Raw genomic sequence first — 21,598 nt, 5'->3', positions numbered from 1 at the left:
TATGTTGAAGCAATTTTTTTTAAAGTTCTGTTAAGTCTTAAAGAGGGTGGTTTACTTTTTGATGTCAACAATCTAGAAATCCTGGGACTATGCTATATATTTCTTCTAGCTTATACCTTTAACATAGGATTTATATGTACTTTAAATATACTTGAGAATTAGTATTTAATGGCTATTTTTACAAATACCTAATTTATGCCGACACAAATTATGGCAGCAGTATTACCTTTAAGAAAGGTTAAGCACCCAGAAAAAGATTTAAATTCTCAATCCTACACCTCTATTTTAGGATAATAAGTATTATCACCACAAATTATACTTAATAAAGACTAGAAAAATATTCTAAAAATTTACAGTATCTTAAATTATTTTCACAGTGGGCCATCAGAAAGAACTTAGCTCTGTTCTTTTACAAAAGGCTAAGGTGGTCAGATCACCCTCAGTGGAGGGTACCTGCACATTTATTTTGGGGAAAACACATTTCAGCTGAAAAGTTTTTCTTTTGTTTTTGCATGTGGTATCTTATAAATGACTTCTATACGCTAGAATCTGCCTCGTTTATCTTTACATATGTTTAAGTCAACTGGCATTAAAACATTTATTCAGGAAAAGGAGATGGATATAAAAAAGCTGCCTGAGATGCATAGATACGTCATCAAAGTAGAGAAACCTTCCAGTATTTCTGAGACAGTTTGACCAGTCTTTTAAAAGTGAAGACATAAGTTAATGAGATGACTAAATGCTAGATTATTTTGTGTGTGCATGCTTTAGTTTGAGCTCTTCCTGAGTCTAATTGTGATAAGGAACAGTAAACTAGGTTTAAATATCTTTAAAGACAGAATTTTAAATAGGCATGAACTGTAGTGAGAACTGACTTTTAGTGAACATGGTTCCTTCTACTCTAGATTCACTTTATTTACCTGAAGAATTTAAGTTGCTTATGAATCCCTTTTTTAATCTCTAAATTAGGTTAGCTCTAATTATTTTATGATTCTTAACACTTTTTTTAATGTAACTTTTTTTGGGGGGGGGGGTGCAGATCCATTGTTCCTAAGTTGTGTATTCAAGTTTTTGGAATTGTTTATTTAAAAATTGTTTTGCTATACAAGTGTTCTAAACATTGTATCTAAGAGAGTAGCCTGGACTTTAGAATATATGAAATCAGCTTATGCGTGCCTTTTTTAATTTTTAAAAAATTTCTTCCTGCCTCATATGGTGTGAAATCACAGTGAGTTGCTTAGTAACGTATTGCAGTATCCCTCTTGCTATTGGAGACTCCCGTCCAATAATGAAATTGTTTCTGCTCCAGGCTGCAGGAAAGAGGATGGAATTGTTAATAAAGTACACCCAATCTTCTCTGTGCTACAGCAATATGTAGTCATTTGTTTTCTTCATTTCGACTGCTTTTGTATACATACTATAAAAGTTCAAATTCTTTCCCAAACTATCAGCAGTTCAGATGTTCTTTAATTTATTAAGCATGCTTTTCTTCACCATTTGTTTTTTTAAAGTCATATGTTCTTATTGCATTACAGAATTAACTAATGACTTTATTTTTATTACAGTATTTAAAATAATGTAGTTATTGCCATTTATATTGTGGAGTTTGCAGAATGAAATCAGTTGTATAAACTAAACCTTTAAATTAGCTATGTGTGAGGACTCTTCAATGCTTGCAAAGAGGGGAAGGGGTTTGTAGTTAAAGATCCACTGCTTCAGTTTCTCTTGTGAAGACAGCAAATTAGGCTCTCCCTATCCTCAGTTAATTTCTGAGTCAGTTTTACTAGTAATGTCCGTAGCTTTTCTGTGTAGCCACAAGTACTTTAAGAATTTGCAAATAATTTAGTTTACCAAAAAAAAAAAATTGCAAAAGAAAATTAGTACTACTTTTTAAATTTTCTGTCTGAGGTAAAATAAGCATAGAATCCTGGCCAGTTGAGGTGTATATATTGTTTCCAAGACTTTGTTTTATATCAGACTTCTCAACTAGTTTCTCCAAAGATGTTAATAAAGCCAGAGCTGCTGTCATCGGTTGTCCCTGCTTTCTGCTCCTTTATACCCAGAGCCATCCATCTGTTTGTTGGCCTGAGAAATTCTACAACAGGGTATCCGTTTTTGAGACTCCATCCAGGAGGCTTGTAAACACTCAGGTACCAGAGTGTGACTGACTCGTGAAAGGACGAGAACCAGTGAAGATGACAGGCTGTGGGAGGAGTGTGAGGCCGAGCAGTAGGCCCACTCTGGTTGGTTGAATTGCCACTTGGGGAGGTGTTAATTCTTCACCCTCACCTTTGTCGTTCATAAATTTTCTTGTTTGCCCCTTGTGTTTTGAGTGTTCCTATTTTCTTCGTAACAGTCTGTGGTCCAGTGGCACAGAGTTGCCCGTGGAGCGGTAATCTGTTTTATACTGTATGTTTCGCGCTGTATGCTTTTTAGCAGAGAGCCATAATTGGTTTTCAGACGGTTAAGTCACATTGCCTGGTACATTTACTGTGTATAATTACTAGAATGAGTGACTTGCAGCTAGGAAGCAATGGAAAGGGGGATACAGACAACCCAATAGGACTTAAAAGTTGGTGTGTGTGTGCTTGAACTTCATGGGACGTTGTTTTACAATATTGTCCCTTTCCTGAGCCTCCGGTGGTTGACCAGGGGATGCTGGAACAGTTTCACTTTTTATCTATCTTTCCGTGTCTGAAGCCAGTAAGTTTCAGAGTAAAAGTAAAATCGGTGTTCAGGTAGTTTTCACTACCACCCAAGCGAAGGGGTGGGTGGGTGTGGGTGTGGGTGTCAGTAGTGTCAATAACCTTGTAAGAGTGCTTTTAACTGCTGATCACTAAGCCTGGTTTATTAGGGTTAGAATAAAATGGGTTCTTTGTATATATATACGGGTAATGATTGTTGTCTTCCTCATTTTCCAGGCTTTCACAATGGATTAAGTTAATGACAACATGAACAATTAAAGGAATATATAATCAAAGGAATATATAATTCCAGTTGGTTCTAGGTACTGTGAAATCTCTTACTGCAAAGTGGGATAAAGGAGCAAAAACGGTTTGATGGAGACTGCTGGTCAGTAATACCCCTTACATGTTGAGAGCAGAATTTATTATATTACATAGGGTGTCTTTATCTTATCAGTGCACAAAGTGGGAATCTCGGCATGTTCAGTCACCAAGTCGTGTCCAACTCTTCCCAACCCCACGAACCATAACCTACCAGGCACTTAGATCCTCCACTGTCTCCCGGAGTTAGGTCAAATTCATGCCATTGAGTTGGTGATGCCATCTAACCATCTCATCCTCTACTGCCCCCTTTTGCCTTCAGTGTCTCAGCATCAGAGTCTACCAGTGAAGTCAGCTCTTTCGATCAGGTGGCCAAAGTACTGAAGCTTCAGCATCAGTCCTTCCAATGAATATTGAGGATTGATTTCCTTTAGGGTTGACTGGCTTGATCTAAACTGAAGTCTTGTGCCCGGTTCCCCAGGTAGTTGGAGCCATACCTGCATTCTTTCCACATGCAGTGCTTTTGCATTAATATAAAAGCAGTGATAATTTGAGCTAGAGATTTATTAGATTACGTGTTTGCCCAGTTGTGTCCAACTCTTGGTGACCTCATGGACTGTAGCCTGCCAGGCTCCCCTGTCCATGGAATTTCCCAGGCAAGAATACTGCAGTGGGCTGCCATTTCCTTCTCCAGGGGATCTTCCTGACCCAGCGATCAAACTCATTTCTCTTGCATATCCTGCTTTGGCAGGTGGATTCTTTACTACTGGAAAGTCACCTTGGAAGCCATCTGTAGTAGAAAGGAATGGAATTTGGCTCCTTAAATATGTTAGGGTCTATAAGGTATGAGTCGTCATGAAACTTCCCAAAGGGAAAAACTACCCTCTTGACCGAGAACCCTATGTAATGACTAATAATTTTTTCCTACCAAACTAGACACTAACTTAGCATGCTGCAGTGTGTAATAATATGAATTTTATAAGCTGATGGGGCAGGAATGTGTGGCAAAGGTGATCTAAGAGTTTTGTTTTGAAAGGTCTTAACCTGGGAATAGACCAAGTTAAGTGTCACTCGGGGGAAGAGCTCTTACAACCTGAGTAACTTGTATGACATGAACTGCGTGTAGTACAGTAGGGGCTTCCAGCCGTGTGAGAAAATTCATGGCTTTTGACAACATTTAATCAAGAATCAAATGTCAGCAATTTTTCTGTAATGTTAAACTTAGACATTTCTTTAGTTTTTTGAAAGTTAAAGATGTCTTTCAAAGTAAGTCTTGGAATACTGTACAAGGAATATGTAAGAAAAGTAAGTTCCAAAGACCAAAGCTTGAGTATGAACCCCAAAGGGGTAGGAACACTAGTAAGGCACATTTACTTGGACAAAATTCATTGCCCTCTTATTTTTAAAACTACAACTATCGAACTTTTATGTTGACCACTTCATTCTATGTTTATTCCAATTTATATCCATCAACTTTTATACTTGGTTATGTCTCTGAAATCCCTCAAAATTTGATTAGACTTTTAAATTTCTTAACACTGGAAGTAGTTGAAGTAATTTTTGCTGAAATCTCATTTTTAGATGTAGGGCTAAATATGTGCCAGTAGAATTACAGGTTTTCAAAAATAACCAGGTTTCTCTCACAATTGTAAAACGAAGTCCAAATACCAAGAGCTATTAAACTGACCCATACAGGCAGATGGGACTGGTGGTTTTTCCTTGTAGATATATATATACACAATAGATAAAGTGACTTGGGGTAATGCTTTTAATTGTAATTAAAGAGCAGCTACTGCTGGTACTTTTCACATAGTTTCTACAGTTATTTGTACTGAAAGTAAGTTAATACATATTCACACGAAAGTTATGTAATAGGAATCTTTTTGTGTAATTTTATTTTTTGGTCAAGAACACACTTTATTTTTTTAATTTAAAAGGAAGCCATTTAGGCATTGAAACGTGTATAATATCATGTAAGAAACGAATCGCCAGTCTATTGATGCAGGATACAGGATGCTTGGGGCTGGTGCACTGGGATGACCCAGAGAGATGGTATGGGGAGGGACGTGGCAGGTGGGGGGTTCAGGACTGGGAACTCATGTACACTGTGGCGGATTCATGTTGATGTATGGCAAAACCAATACAGTATTGTAAAATAAATGAAAAAAAAATTTATTAAAATGTTAAAAGGAAGCCATTTAAACATGTACATTTACATTTTCCCCAAGGTAAAATGCTCTGGATGTGAGAATATCTGATTGACTAAAAATGGAAGCCAGGGTTATTTTCAGACAATGCAAATTTCCTTTATTTCTTCTGGTTTACTTGGAGAGAGGATGTAGGTGCTAAGAGGTCACAACTTAAATTTCACAACCTAAGTTTGCTAAATGTGAAACAGCTACTGAGACATTCGACTTATAGTACTTTTAAAGGGTTATAAGCTAGCTTTATATTGTTTCAAATGAATCCCTTAAATGTTTGTAAGCTTATTAAAAAAAAAAAAAAAACTCTTGCTTTTGTGAAATATACTGCCTTTTCGCTCCCAGTTTTTCAGTCCTCTGGGAGTCAGGATGACTTCCAATTGGTTTGTTGTCTTTGAAACTTTAAAATACTTGTCGCAAGTTGGAGTCATCATTGAAAACTAGCAAATGCAGAAAATACAGTTGTTTTCTTCTTGTAAAGAGTTGTTTGGAATAATAATGTATTGGGTACCTCGCCTGCCTTGGTATTTTCAGCCTTCACAAAAGTTTTAACATTCCCAGTTGAAATGTACATTCTTAATGTCCCAAAACCGAATACTGAATGCACCATAAAACCCTTCCAAAGTTATTACAAAGAAGAGGGAAAGGGCTCAAACTATCTAAACGAGATATATATATATATTTTTTTACCACATAAGTAATTCTGTTTTAAATTTAGTGGATAATCCGTCTTTAAAATTTAGAATTCGTAGCAATAGTAGTGACCGGTTCTTTGCGTTTAAAACATGAAGGGAACCCTGGTGTAGAAAGGAGTTTTTTAAAGCATGCTGTAGGTAGGTATACAACATAAATTTTTCAAATCGAATTGTTGGCAATCATGTGCACAGCGCCTCGTCCCCGCCGCGCTCCCGCCGCTGTTCCTCACTCCGCCGGTCTCGCCCGCGGCCCCTCTGCGCGGCGGGGCGCGCGCGCGGAGTACCGGCCCCTCGAGGGTCCCGCTCTGGCCGCGGAGCGCGCAGACCGGCCGCTAGTGGGCACTGTGGGTCCGCGGAAGCGGCGGCGCCGCACGTCCCGCTGCTCCGGGGGCCCGCGCTCCGCCGGGACTCCGAGAGAATTCCCGCCGCCCCTCCGCTTCTCTGTCCCCGTCACCCTCGAAATTCGCGGTCACCTTGGGGAGGTGTGAGCGTGTCCCGATCAAGGAGACGGTCCGGCGGCGCGCGCGGGGAGAAGCGCTGCCTTCGTGGGGCCAGCGCCTTGGGGCTCGGCCACCCCGCCGGGTCCCCGGCAGACGCGCTCTGCTTCTCCCGGCCCCCGCGCACTGGGATCGGGCGCCCCGGCCAGCGTTCGGCGCAGAAATCAGGTGTGCGAAGCGTCGCCGACAAGCCCTGGAGAGAGGGTGGCTAGGGGCTGCGCGAGGGGCCGCGAGCCCCTCTCCGCAGATCTTGGGGGGGGAGGTCCTCCGCCTCATAAGGAGGAAGACCCTTGGGAAACCCACCACCTTCCTCTCCGCAGGGAAAAGGGGCGCTCTTGCCGTGGTGTCTCTGCCGAACTTTAGGGCGCTTGCTGGGCCCTGAGATCGCGGCTGCTGGGCGCTGCCGGGCGCTGCTGGGCGCTGTTGGGCGCGGGGACGGGTGGCCCGTGCTGCCCCCGCTCCCGCTCGCCCTCGGGGCCGAGCGTCTCTAGGCCGCCGCTCCGGGGGCGCCAGGGGCTCGCGCGCGGGCCGGTCCCCCTTGGCCCGGGCTCCCCGCCTCTGCGGCGCTCGCGCCGCCCGCCCGGGGGCGGGGGCGGGGCTCACCTGTCAAATGGCACCGCCCACTCTCGGGTGGGGGGCGGGGTGGCGGATGACGGACAGTCCGGTCGCCCAACCGGCTGACGAGGGCCGCGCGGCGGGCCAATGGGCGGCGCGGCGTGGGGCGGGGCTCCGCGTTTATAGCGCTCTGACAGCGCGCCGGCCGAGCGGACTCTGCTCGGCGGGGACGGCGGCGCCGGCCGGAGCTAGGAGCCGTGCGCGGAGCTGGTCCCGGCGCCCTCCCCGCGCACAAAGGGCCCCCCTCACCCCCCAGCCCCGCGCGCGCGTTTTGGCGCTCGCGGCGAGGACCGAGCCCCCCGTTCCTGCCTGCCCTGCGGGCTGGGATCCGCGAGGACTGTGGAGGCACCCCGTGCGCCCGGAGGCGCCCCTCGCCGCTCGCGCCCCGCGCGCGCTCCGGGACATGGAACGGCGCCGAAGCGGCGTCCGCGCGCTCGGGCCGCTGCCGGGCCCCCTGGATCTATAGTGCGAGGCGGCCCCGCTCGGGGCGCCGCGTCCGCCGCTGCGTCGTCTCTCCGCCTTTGTGTCCCGGCCGCGCGCCCTCCCCGCTTCCCAGCGCCCGGCACCCTGGAGCCGCACGGGAGCCGGCTGTCCGAGCTGCGTCCGGCGCGGCGCCCCGGAGCCCCGAGCCCGCCGCGCCGCCGCGCCCCGCGCGTGCTCTCCCGCCCTGCGCTCTGAGGGCCCCCGCGGAGAGCGCCCCCGGGCCTCGGCGACCGCTGGAGCTGCTGATCGGCGCGCACCGGAGCTGCCTGCGGTCTCCCCCGTGCCTGCCCGGAGGATTGGGGTTCCCGGCCCGCACTTCGTTCCTCCGGCGCCAGGAGCGCGCGGAGCTGGGAGCGGCTTGGCCATGGCCGCGAGGAGGGACTCCTTGTGGAAGTACTGCTGGGGAGTTTTGATGGTTTTATGCAGAACTGCGATTTCCAGATCGATAGTTTTAGAACCCATCTATTGGAATTCCTCGAACTCCAAGTAAGTAGCGTCCACGATGCCCCTCGTTCGCCGCCCCGGGGTCCGCCGCTCCGCGCAGCCCCGAAGGGAGGATGGGTCGGGCCGCCGAGCCTTGGAGTCTGTTTCTGGATCCTCGATCCCTCGCGCCCCCTCGTCCCCCACCCCCGCCGTCTTTCGCTTTGTGGTGACTCCGCTCGGCCTTGCAGCCGAAGCACCGGCCCTGAGGGGCGCCCTCCTCGTCCTCCGCCCTGTGAACAGGCTCCCGGGCGCTAAAAAAGCCCCTTGTTGACTTAGGTGTCACGTCTGGAGAGGTGTCCGATGGCGATCCCTGACCCTGACCTCTCCAGGGCGGAGAACGGGGCCACAAATAGGGCCGGCTGGCGCGCCGAGGCTGGTGGGCTCCGGAGACGCGAGGATGCCGCGCTCCCGAGGAGCGGCGGGGCTCGGGCCGGGCGGGCTGGGCGGGCGGGGCAAACAGGCCAGGGGTGCAGCGGAGCGCTCCCGGGAGAAGGGAGCCGGGGGTCCCTGGGCCGCCCGGAGCTCGCGCGCCTGGGCGCCGCGCTGCCTGCCCGAGGGTGTGCCGGGAGCTCGCCCGCCCGGGAGAACTCGGGCGGCGAGCCCTTCCCTCCCCGCCTGGGAGACCGGCCTTCGGCTGTTCCCGGGGAACCGTCTGCAGGTCGGCCTCTCCCTTCGTTTCTAAACCCATGGGCCGGACTCTGTGTCCCGAAAGCTAACTTGATTTTAAGAATGCTTTGCGCAAAAGCTTCATTAAGGCCCTGCCTAGTCGCCACGCAGCTCCTGAAGCCTTCGCGCTTGGGGAGCCTGGGCGGGAATGGGAGCCTTGGGTCCGATTTGCTTTATCGAAAGGTGCAGCCCGAAGAAGCCAGGCCTGGCGGAGATTAAGTTTCAGTGTGAACAGCCCGAGTACGTTTAACATTTAGACAAGGCGATGCATCTCGAAATATACATATATGATATATATACATATATGGTCGTGACTGGTAATTAGTCAGCTGTGCACTCAGTATTGCATTATTACCTCACTCTCGGGACACGTCTCAAATCCTAGCCAAAATTATTTAACAGAACCATGGGATTTTTTAACCTTGGGAAACTTGGGTGGCGGGGGGAGTCTGAAGACACTGGTTGTTCCCGGAGTCAGCATTTGAGATCAGAAGCGAAATCAATGACCTAATACGAAGTTGAGCTGAGTTGGCCGTGGATTTAGGAATAAAGGGATGGAGGTGGGGTGGGGTTGATTTGAAGATCACATCTCAATCAGAGAATTATATCCACGCTTTTAAAAGTGGTGAATTTCAGATTCACCAATATGCTAACCAAGAATTCCCTGGTGAAGAGTGAAAAAACCGTCATGGCTATAAAGCGTATGAAACCGAGATTCTTGCACGAGGCTGGATGGCTTTATCCCGACACTGCTCCCGTGTATAATAAAAGTTACTCAGTGCAGTCGCTTTCCCTGTAGCCTGATCTCTATGGACTTGTGTTTCCTTTTCCCCGCCTTGGTGTAAGATGCTATATTTGCTGAGAAAGTGCTGGCAGTGAGAGCTGGCCTCTGCTCCCGCAGCGTGAGGCGCCGGGCGGTGCGGGAGGACGCGGGGCTGGGAGCCTAGGCCCGGGCACCCGGGACCGGGGGAGCCGGGAGCCGGGAGCCGGGCCCGGGCAGCGAGCCCCGTGGAGCCGGCCCAGGGCGGCCGGCGCTCGCTTCCTGCCTACAGGGGTCACTCTTCGCTGCGCTGCCGCCGAGCTGGCCCTCGCCTCCTCCCCGGGGCTGCCTTGCACTTTCACTCACCGACTGGCTATGGGGGGCTGGTTTTTGGGTTTGGGTTTCCACTCCCCTCCTCCTCCCAATAAGATTTAATTTTTACATTCCAGTCTTTAAAGAAATTTCCATTAACCCCTTCAAGTTTCAGCTCAGTAGAAGTCACCTTTTTGCATTATTAACTACTGGTTTGTGGGATTTGCAAATAGCTACTTGGAAACAATAAAGGTAGCGCAGTAATTATTTCAGCCTACGGTTGTATCTTCTTCCTCTAAGATGCTGGGGGAACTAGTGACTGATACTCACTAGCCTGATTCGAGGATCAGGCTGCTCTTCTGAGCTGGGCTTGGATTTAGAGCCCTCCTGGAGGCCTGGTTGTGGAGAAGCCTGCCTCCCTGCACCGACCGCGTTGCTGTTGGTGTGATGTCTCCGGCCCCCAAGAGGAGAATTTCTTTTCCAATCCTCAGGATAATGGCTGGCCTAGAGGAGGGGATCGTTTGTCCCCTGGCAAAAGTCTACTTAACTAAGTTATGCAGCTGAATGCTACCTTGAGAGATCAGAAAGATTTCTTCCTGGGGAAATGCTATAAAAGAGCCTTTTCTAAGTTTGAGAATGAATTTTTTTTTTTTTTTAAAAGGTACCAAAGAGTTGCTCTGTTTGTTGGGGGAAGTTGCATATTTATTTCCAGGGGGGAAGTCAGTAAATGTGACGACGTGGCAGGAGAGTAATCAACTGCATTGAAGTTGCCCATCAGTTTGTCCAAGTGTAGAACAATTCACTTGTAATGAAGCGGCCATCAGTAATTAGGTTTGTTTCACTCCGAGGTCAGCTTTTTTAGCAGGTGGTGGACAGAGGGAGCACACAGCAGCTGTTTGGAGACACAGTCCAGAAAATCCTTTGTAAATTCACCGTCTCCATAACTACTTCAATCACACTGTAGGCTTCTCCCACCCCATCCCACCCCCACCCCCTGCCCCGGAAGAGTTTTGAAGAAGTTTTACTGATTGAAAAGTTAGCCCCTGCATCCACAGGTTCAAGGAAGAGTTGTGTCAACTGTGGCCATTTCGGTTGTGTAGCTTTTTTTTTTTTTTTTAACTCTGGAGAGAAAAACAGAGCCTGGCTTTCATTGCTAATTAACATTTCAGTAGAATAATTTTTTCCAACCATTATGTTTCAGCCAAAAAAAAAAAGGTTTGCTCTTTAAAATACATATATATATTTATTATTAACTTCACTTTAGAGTGAGCAGATCGGTATTGGTATGGAATTCTGGAGTGAATTACACTAGCTTTGTTGAATTTGGAGCATTTGTTTCTTCTGTCTAGGAGTGCTTGTTCCCTAGTATATGCCCCATATACTAGTTAACCAAGCGTTTTGCTTTTCTCAGGTCATTTTTTCCCTACATAATGGTGAATTCCTGATATTGATTGACTTGATACAAAAGAATGGCTGGATAATGTCCAGATAACCTATAATACTTAGGCTCCACCACAGTCAGGCTCTGAATAAATACAGACCTGTCAGAGATTGATAAAATAAACTACAATGGATAGTGCTGTTTAAACAGTCCATTCAATACCATATATAAGCCGGCCTGCCTTCCATTGTGTCTGAAATTCTTATTTTTGTAGGTAAACAAATGCACATTCAGCAAGGATTCAATAGCCCCTTGAACTATGCTCCCCAGTTTGCGTTTGGGTTAATCTTGTCGGTTTTAATATAGAGAGGGGGGGCGAAAAAGCACAAAGCACCAGGGGTGGAATTGTTCGTGCTTTCACATCCACAGCCCTCACATTTTGTCAGGATGATAAACTGTAGGTAATGGACTGTCGCTGTTGCACAGGATGACCGAGCCAGGGCGAGCACAAAGCCGGGACAGCCTCGAGATCTCACTGCAGACTTGGGAGCCTTCTTTTCAGACCAGGAGAGAATTGATTTGGGAATCGTGTGTCCAGGGACTGCACTTTTTAACCTCAGCAATTAACAACCTAGAGCTTCAGAAACAGGAGCTGGAGGTTAAGATGATTCCTTAAGCACTTGGTTTAAAATCTTTCAAAAAGGGTAGCTCTTGACACTTGTCCTAGGAGGCAAAGACATGCAAATGACTCCCGAGTCCCGAAATGTGCCGGGCTGAAGCCGGGGGACAGGTGAATGAGCCATCAAGCCCGTACCAGCTGAGAACTGCTGATGGGCTTGGTTCCTCCATACGGAGTCAGCTGAAGAGTCAGCGGTATATTCAGAATCATTATCGTAAAACCTCTTATCTGGAAATACACCGAGAGGAATCCTCTGGTTGGTGGGTCAGCATGATGATTACCTGCAGAGGGACTTTGCTACCTGGCCCCACACTGAAATAATTCAGGTAGTGCCGGGGGTGGCTGAGAGTGACCCCCGCCCCCCACCACAACCAGCTACGTCTCCAGCGCTGGCACCTAATGGGAAGCGATTCGAGATCCCAGCGTGACTGCAGTGACGCGTCACAGGGATGGGAGTGGCAGGGGGAAGGAAATACAGGCTTGAGACCCTTATCAGAAAAGAAAGAAAAAAGAACAAGCAGGCTATTTCTTGAGCATTCCATGAAAACTTTATTCTTGAACTCTCCCACTGCAAATGAGACGAAAAGGAGGGCTCTTCTAAGGAAAATAATCATCAAAACGGTACTGGGGGCCGCCTAGTCTCCGGCTGCTGCTGTAAAAACCTGTTTTTCAGGTCACTTTTCATTTATCTACATAGATTTACTTAGGAGCTCGCTCTTGGTGCAGTAGAGTAGAGCCTTAAATGGGGAGTGTTCAATGGCTTAAAATATTTTCATTAACATATGCAGACTAGAAGCTGCTAGTTAGGAATTAGGTCTTTCGGGAATGAGCTCTCCCCACTTCTTTTTTTTTTTTTTTTTTTAAGGGGAGGAATTAGAATGGGGCTGGGAGAGAGGAGGAGAAGAAAAGGCAAGAGGGAAGGGTAGGGTAAGGAAGGGACAGAGTTCCGAACAGCTTGGAAAAACTCCTGGGGCTTCATTGTCTCTCTAAAGCCAAAGCACACAAAGACACAGGCAATTCAGCCCTTCTCCCATGATGGAAAATGTAGACCGTGGACATCGCTCTCCTGTTTGACTTGTTTAATTCTCATTTTAAATTCAGTACTATACGAGCCGTGTGAACTCTGAAGATTTCTTTAGTAATCCATTTTGTAGTTCCGAATCAAAAACAAAGTGAAAGGGTCTGACACAATTTGCTTTTATTTTTAGGCAAATCAACCCTGGTCATAGTTAATAAGGGGATTACAACCCAGACTGGGTCTTTACAGATGTAATGTAAATCAAGGGCAGAGTAAAAAGACACGGATCCCTTTTGATTGAAGTATGGTAAAAAGGCATAGAGAAGCTAGCAGCGGTAATCTGATTGTATGGCAATAAAACCACCATTTTCTGTCTTTCAGATAAAAATAATGTGGTAAATCCATGCAGTTCATAAGATGTAAAGGCAGATAAAGGGTGAAGCCATGGCAACATATAGATTAGCTGGATGTGGGGAATGACACGTCTCTGAAAAGAGTGTAGAAAGGAAGGCCCTTGCTTCAGGCTGTTGGCTATTATGTGGGAGCCATACAGACTTGGAAACTCGGATTAGAAGGTATGAAAGCCCCCCTTGTGGCCCGAGATGGTTGAAGCCGGGAAGAAAAGATGGCTCAGTTCTTGCTCATTGGTGGCGGATAATATGGCCAAGGTAGGTTCCCATTGACCGCCTTTTCCAGAGGTTGAGGTTGCGGTTGATTAAAACCTCGGCTCACTGCAGTGAGTTCAGGCCTGCAAGCTTTTCCTTTTTAACTCCTGGCCTAACAGCGGCTGCCGTAATGTAGGATAAGCCGCCCTTGGCGGTACCTGCCTTCATCTCTTTGGTCTCCAGGCAGGGACCTGCTGGGGATGAACAGAGCCCAGAGGGGCTAGGAAGGGCCGCAGGGACCTGAAAAGAAAACACAGACCTTTTGATTTCAGCCATCTTTCAGCCCCAGCTCGGGGAAAAGCTGAGCTAAACATTTATATATCACCCCCCACCCCCCGCCTCTGCCAGGGAGCTAGCTCCTCTCTGAGTTTTGTGTTTCCCACTCGCGGGGGGGTGGGGGAAATGTATAATTAAGCAAAATCACAGGGGGAATTGCATCTTCACTCAGATAGGTAGTAATCCGATATGCCCCTACCGGTGGAGATGACATTTCACTCCTCACCATGAGTTGAGTTGAATGGGACAGGCCCCCATTGGGGAAAGGGTAGGACTGTACAAGTGTGATTGCTGCCAGCTTGAAACTTAAAAACAGAAGAGGCTCTTGCTCCTCCGTGCCCTGAACAGCCCTGTCCATAGGCTGGGCTTTTGTCTTGGAGGTCTACACTTTGCATTTTAGTCATTAACCAAAGTCGGCCTTTGAAGCCGTGATTGGGTTCCAGGCAGAGTGGCATCGGCAAGTTAGGTCAGGCCAGAAAGGAGATTTTTGCTTTTTCTGCCTCCTGTTTGGCGTCTTAGAAAAGTCTCAGCATTTCTTTAGGAAAGTCTGAACTCTTAAGAGGCTGAGAAAACTGAAAGCTACAACCCCCCAGGGTGACGACTTACTGGAGCCGGACATCTGGGGGCCGTCCTCAGAAAAACAGTGTGGTGACTTTCTAGACGAACGCATCCCGTGTCTGAAGATCTTCACTAAATCGAAATTTTTCTGTTTTAGACCCACCTCGTGGATTTTGCTCCTAATTCTCAGAGAGCCACCTCGACGGTGTGCGGCGACAGCTTTCTGACGCGTGTTGCCTGTTTCTGTGGCCACTGCTATGTAGCTTTTGCCACTTCAACACATGTGGGAGAGGCCCAGAGACCTGCCCTCCGCAGGGCCTGCTAGTCTACCTTCCTCTCCAGTGCAATTCAGAAATCATGTCAAAAGACCCAGTGCGTTTGCCCAGGTTCATCTAAGAGAAGGGGCACCCCCTCATTTACAAGCTGGTCACATCCCAGCACCTTGCATTCTGCATCTGACAATGAGCCCTAATGGTCCATTCAGCGAAAGTATTTGCTTGTTAGCGGGGAACAGAGCATGATAAATGTCCAGCAAGCTTGCGGCCTCCTTCAGCCTTTCAGACGCAGGCTGGTGCATATTTATGGCAGGCAAGTGACAAAAGGAGCCGCTGAATCGCCCTGGCCTCCAGCTTTCTATGAGGAACAGGGTTAAAGTGATTAAAGAAATGATGCAGGCAAGTCCTGCCACTTGTTTACGAACCAGCATCCAACCCACAGCTTCGAGTCCTACCTTTGAGAACCCCTTGCAGGAGCGTTAGGGATCAGGACGTTTGGATCCGCTGGCCCCGTGGAAAGAGAAGGTGATCCCTTATGAACTGTTCTGCACACGCGCTGAATGCCAGGTGCGCCAATTTCTGTGGTTCCCGTGGAGAAGCGGCAGAGGGTCTTTATTCCCCTTTTCAGGTATAAATATCAAATATGTAATTCTAGTCCGGGGCATTTTGTGGTTGGTGAGTGCAGCCGTGCTGGTTTCAAAGAAAACACCATAGTAGGAGAAAGCGCCATGAAAGGCAAACAGGTTGTTTCTGCCCTTAGTAATTCCCCCAACAAAATATGAAGACAAAATTGGCAGTAGTGAAGTGTTAATAGTTCGCTCTTTCCATTCTCCAGAGCACGGGTAGGTGAATGTTCTAACTGCTTGGTGCTGGGCAGGCGTTCAGAAGACCGTGAATGAACCATGCTCTGAAAACTTCATCTTCTTGGCGTTTTCTGTATGAACCTCGAAAACCATCCAGAGTTTTCTTCTCAGTTTACGTTTGGTTGCACCCAGTTTTAATTACAGTCCTTGGATCCTTCTACAAGTATAAATGTGCATGCGTGCTAAATCGCTTCAGTCGTGTCTGACTCTTTGGGACCCCTTGGACTGTAGCCTGCCAGGCTCCTCTGTCCATGGGATTCTCCAGGCAGGAATCCTGGAGTGGGTTGCCATGACCTCCTCTGGGGCATCTTCCTGACCCAGGAATCGAACCCATGTCTCCTGCATTGGTAGGTAGGTTCCTTACTTCTGGCACCACCTGGGGAGCCCACAGGTATTCATAGGTGGTACTTAAGTCTCTCTTGCTTCTGAGACAGAACTCTTTGCTTTTCACGTACTGAGTACTCCTGCATTCCACCAGAGTGGTGATGGGTGCTACCCACCCAACCCTGCACACCTCAGTAGCTCTGAGCTGCAGAGCTAATGTCTGAGATGGCCCTTCTAGCATCTCTGCAGCATCTCCTGTACCAGCTGATGAACCTGAGGCCCAGCGTGGTGCTCTCACCTGAGGAAGCACTTCTGGATCTCAATCCTTGCTTTTTCTACCTGTTAAACTGGCTCACTGTGGCCTGAAACTTTTGTCCCGAATAGGAACTGTCTGATGAGTGAGTGGGGCCAGGCTGCTTACATTCAAGGCCAGCTCAGAGTGCCTCTACCTGCAGAAGTTAGAAGAGGTCAGTTTTCACTTGGATCTGTTGCTGTTGTTTCGTCACTAAGTCGTGTCCAACTCTTTTTTGACCCCATGAACTGTAGCCCCCCAGGCTCCTCTGTCCATGGGATTTCCCAGGCAAGAACACTGGAGTGGGTTGCCATTATCTTGCTCCAGGAGATCTTCCCAACCCAGGGATTGAACCTGTGTCTCCTGCATTGGCAGGCGAATTCTTTACCGATGAGCCACTATTCGCTTACCAGAACTATATTTGGGGTATGTTTTTTTTTTTGCAATAAACAGTGTATTTTAATCTCTATTCTTTTATATTCAGTACAAATATATGCATAGTCAGTGTTAGGAATATCATCTAATGTGTAATGCCCTTCTCTTATGTTAAATACATGACCTTTAAACAATAAGTATTTTAATCTTGCAAACTCCAATCAGCAGAAAATAAATGTCTAATTGTATGGGGGAAATAATTAAAAATAAGATTGACCTTCTCTGTGATTGCATATTGTGTTTTTTTTTTAAGTTAATTTTTATTGGAGTATTGTTCCCTGGGTTGGGAAGATCCCCTGGAGAAAGAAATGGCAATCCACTCCAGTATTCTTGCCTGGAGAATCCCATGGACAGAGGAGCCTGGCGGGCTACAGTCCACGGGGTCGCAAAGGGTTGGCACGACCAACTGACACTTTCACTCCACATTCATAGTTGGCTTTACAGTGTTGGGTACAGCAAAGTGAATCAACTCTATGTGTACATATAAGCCCTCTTTTTTGGATTTCCTTCCCATTTAGGTCACTGCAGAGCATTGAGTAGAATTCCCTGTGCTGCACAGTAGGTTCTTGGGGTACGTTTTTGATAAAAACAGGCTCTCCTAAGCCCTGCACCCGACTTTGTCTATGGGAAAATGGATCTTCATGAGAAATGGACTGTCCTTAAAGGTCACCACTTCCCCTGAAATGACTGCTCTCTCTTGATGGCGTAGATCAAACACAGTTTCTTTAAATCTTGGCCCTGTAATCCCACAGCACTTGAGTTAAATACCCAGGGCATAGAAAGAACATGATACCCGGCACTGTCATGATTCATATGCAAGTCTTAATTCCCCACCACCCAGCCTGTCCCTAAAAGGCAGGGAGCAGAATTCTTTCGTGTCATCCATCTCTACCAGCGAGCATTGACATCCAATAAGTGTTAGCTGAAAGAGCAGTCACAACTCAGAGGTCTGTTTCTGGCTGCCCCTGTTAACAAATCACCTGGTCCTGGGGCGCTCCCTCCAGCCCAGTGGCTCTAGAACCATCACAATCACCTGGAGGGCTTGTTAAAACAGGCTGGCCGCCCGCCCCCAGAGTTCCGGATTCCTGAGGGCTGCGTGGGACTTGAAATTCGCATTTCTAACAAGCTCTCAGCTGATGCCACACCTTAAGAATGGCTGCCCTCTTTCCAACTTTTTTTTTGGAAAATGGCTCAAGATTAGATCACCATCCTCTGAAAGGCTGATAAGGATTGCTGAAGAAAGCCCTGGATCACTGAAGAAATCGGAGGCTCTTGTCTCCCAGCTCTTGGCCTCTGTTTTTGCCTGGTTGATCACTGATGGTAGATAATTCATTGATTTGTTGGATGAGCGTTTGTGAACAGTGAGGTCTGTTAATGCTGGGCTCTGAGAATACAGAAAAGAGCAGTCTCTACCCTCAAGAGCCTTAAACCCTCAGGAAGTAAGGGTATCCCATGGGGAAGGCAAACAAGGTCAGTGCTGCATGGCCGGCGTGGCCACGGGCACAGAGGAAGAAAGGGATTGGCGTTCCTCCCACGGGAGGGGAAACTGAGTCAAGAGAGACAACAGTCGCTAAGCAAAATCCCGGGAGATCTCCGAAACAGAACCACAGTCAGCAAATCAAAGGAACACATTTCAGCTAAGAGTGGCCACTGTCTACACCGTATGTCTTTAATAATCTGCCTCATTTCCTATGTCTCAGTGGAGCTTGGAGACAGATTCCCACAAGTGAACAAACAGACCCTGCGGGACAGCTAACCCAGCGATTCTGGCCCCCTTATTCTCAGGAGAATTAGCAGTACGTATTGGTTTTCAGAAGGTCTGTGCTGATAATGGAAAGTTCAGGTGATTCAATTTAGCAAAGTGAGCCAGGCCAGGGCTATCTTAGTTTGCTTAAGAGGACGGGCCTTGGAATCTGGCTGTAGGAGCCCACTCCCAGGTCAGTCATTTTTTCGCTGTGTGGCTTTGGGAGCAAAACCCCCTGCGTTTCTCACTTGTCCCATTTCTAAAGTGGGGGACAGTAATCTAACAGGACTGAAGAAGAAGTGTGCTAGAACTGTGGTCAGGATTGAAGACTCTAGCTCTGGACTTGGCACAACGAACCGATACCTGTCGGCTCCTGCTGTTGAAAGTTAATTGAGCATCTACTGTATGCCTGGCTGTCTGGTTCAGTTTGCCTTCTACATACAGATGTCAAGTAAATAAAAAGAAAATGTTGATTAGGACGTGGCGCCTGCACCTTTAAAGTCCCTGTTTAGCTGCCTGTCTTCCGCTCATCTCGGACACTTTGCTGCTATGTGAAGCGCCTGTTTGGTTCCCTGCTGCTACCAAATTGGATGCTCTCTCCTCTGCGTCCTGCCCTGGTGCTGTGTTATAACATTTATAACCCTGAATTCACTCAGCTTCTCCACCAGGGCTGGGGAGGAGCTGGATCCTGGGTGAACCCCCTTTATGGGCAGGGCACGGGAAGCCATTGGGTTGTTGAATGAATCCTTGAAGACAGCCGGGTGCCCTTTCGGCATTAACGTGCCATGCTGTTGCTTATTTAGCAAACGCCTCACCTGGTGGGCACAGTCTGTTTCATTGAATGACAGTTGCCTGCAGCACATGCTAGGGGCCAGTGACTGTTCTAACTGCCCCGCAAATACTGACTCGTTCAGACTTCATAATGACCACTCGAGAGAGGAAGTGTCATGACCCCCGTGACAGCGACGGGGAAACCAAGGCGGAGACTGGCTCCTCGTCTTGCCTCAACTCATGCAGCTCATAGGTGCTCCAGTCTGTATCTGAACCTGAGTGTTCTGACTCCAGGATCCTCCCTCTAAATTCTCCAGCTCTCTTTCTCAGGCTGTGGCATGGATTGGTTAGAAATCACATAACCCAGTGAAGCTTACGCGTGCTCAAAGCGGTACCCACAAGGTGGGTTGAAAGAAGGTTTGGGGTATCACTCTTTGCCTGTCCATCTTGATTTATAGACTTTCCTGTGATGGACATGCGATTCCAAATGGATCCTTTAAATCTTTGATAACAAGGTTTTACCCAATGGAAGCTAGACAGTTACAAAAGTCCATCATATTAATAATGCATTTATTGAGTATTACTCCTCTATTAACATTTTCCTTTTAAAAATGGGAGCATTTGATTGTCTCTTTGCTGGGAGAAGACAAGGTCAGGTTTGCATGGAGAGTTCCGTGGGGTTCGATGCTGCACGCGTGTCAAGCTAAGGAGATAGGATGACATCTTTTTTAGAGTCTAGTCACAATTAAATGCCATTTTATTTTGGATTTTGGGATCTGAGCCAGCTTCCATCTTGTCAGAGCTGAGAAGACTCAAATCAAGTCCAGGCCTATTTCTACAGCAAACTGGGCTTCTGGCTTCCTGCCTGTGGATTCATTCAGTGTAGCCCATCTGGCTTTTGATGTTCGGCGAGTTTGGAGCGGTTTGTTTCAGGAAGCGAGGCGGGGAGGATCAGTGGGCCTGGGATGCTCCTGCCAACCCCGCTGCATCCCCTCAGGGCTCAGGGTCTGCTCACCTGCAGCCCTGGCGTGGGCTGGGGGACTTGGTGAGGAGCTCTCACACCTCCGGCCCTCATTCCTGCCCGAGTTCAGGGCCTCCTCTCATCTCATCATGGTCCAGTTCCTTCCCCTTCTGGAGTTCAGCAGCAGCCTGGGTGACTCAGGGTGGTGAACTCCCCTTGTGTTTGTTTTTCGGTTTGGCTCATCCCAGGCTGCTGGCGGCGACTAAGCAGGAAATATATGGTCCACAAAGTTATGGTGGCGCGCCATCCACATTTTTCTCCCTAATGTACACACCTTGGGGGTGATCTGCAAGGGACTCCGTCACCCAGTCTGGTTTTCCTCCTTTCTGATGATCATGGCGCAGACATGACTTCAGGAACTGCTTGCTTTCTCTTCCTGTCTTTTGCCCCTGCTCCCTGGGTTGTGGCCCATCCCGGGAGGTGCAAGGGAATGGTCAGCATCACCCGCCCACAGCAGACCCGTCCCTGACCCTCTCTGGAGTGAGGAAGGAGGAAGTGTCCAGAAGGCAACTGTGTAGGTGGCTGCGAAGGGCTGGCATGCAGCCTTTTAAATTGTGTTGGTAGCTGATGCTTGCCTGGCAAGAGGATTCTCTGCTTATGGCAAGAGAGACCGGGAATCTCGCCTCTTTCTTAAACCTTACTTCTGAAAATGCTCTTTCTACAATTACACAAACACTCACTGAGCCCTTATTCAATGCGGGGCAAACTGGGGTGGGGGCCCCGGGGTCCAGTGGTGAACAGTCCTGGGGTCACACTCCAGCCTGGAGAATGGGCGTCCCACCTGCATGGTGTGTGCCTTCTTTCAAGGCTGTTTTCCTCACCAAAGGGGAGAGGTTTCGTTCACCCATAAAACGTGACTGGATGGTCTCTCTCAATAGGCACAATTGTTTGAAGTTAAAAAAAAAAAAAAAGGTGTGTTGATGGAAATGAAAGGGTTGCTCAAGGGCCCTCGATGGTGGTGCTGCGCTGAGATCTCAGGTCCATCTCCTTAAGATGCCAGCCCATTTCTGGACAGTGTCCTTCTGCTTTTTCTCCCTGTGGTGTTCCCACTCAGGTAGCTGAGTACCTGAGTACCTCAGTACTTCTATCTGAAACAGCAGAGACTCGGCTGGAAATGCCCTTCAAATGGCTTTCTGCAGGAAAGCTGGTTTTCTGGGTTTTCTTCCTGGGCCCTCAGCTGTGAATAGAGAGAGTCCCACCTTCCTTTATAGACTCTTGCTAAAAGCATGCTTTGGAGCAAGACCGCACAGGTGCAGACAGATTACACTTGGGAAAGGAGCTTGCTTGCACCGGCTCCCGCCTGCCCTGGTTACGAAATTCCTGTTTCGATAATGGGGCCCCGTGGTCGGGCCAGCCTGACAGAGGTTGGCCTGGGTGATTCACACCCCCATCCGCTTTCCCAGGCACATCCCAGCATTCCAGCCCTCCTGGTCTCACCCCTCAAACCCCAACCCTTTTGCCCCAGCTAGCTACAAAATTCATGGCATGATTTTTTTGGGAAAGTTTTGAGGGAGGAGATGTTTGGGGCACTTCCATAAATAAAGACTTTGATTTTTGTGTGTGTGTTTTGAGCCCAGTG

At 48.0% G+C, this 21,598-nt stretch overlaps 1 protein-coding gene across 1 annotated transcript in view; it reads left to right on the top strand.

The window, feature by feature from the left end:
* Positions 1 to 7,637: 7,637 nt before the first annotated feature.
* Positions 7,638 to 21,598, top strand: part of EFNB2 (ephrin B2) — a 49,177-nt gene continuing 35,216 nt past the window's right edge. Inside the window, exon 1 of the mRNA XM_040267296.1 lies at positions 7,638 to 7,982. Within this exon, the coding sequence (XP_040123230.1) occupies positions 7,861 to 7,982 (122 nt within the window). The 5' untranslated portion in view covers positions 7,638 to 7,860. The remainder of the gene's footprint in view (positions 7,983 to 21,598) is intronic.

This window comes from Oryx dammah, unplaced genomic scaffold (genome assembly GCF_014754425.2).
Source record: "Oryx dammah isolate SB20612 unplaced genomic scaffold, SCBI_Odam_1.1 HiC_scaffold_24, whole genome shotgun sequence".
Lineage (NCBI taxonomy): Eukaryota > Metazoa > Chordata > Mammalia > Artiodactyla > Bovidae > Oryx > Oryx dammah.
The sequence above is the reverse complement of the archived record's forward strand: the minus strand, read 5'-3'. Positions and strand labels throughout refer to the sequence as shown.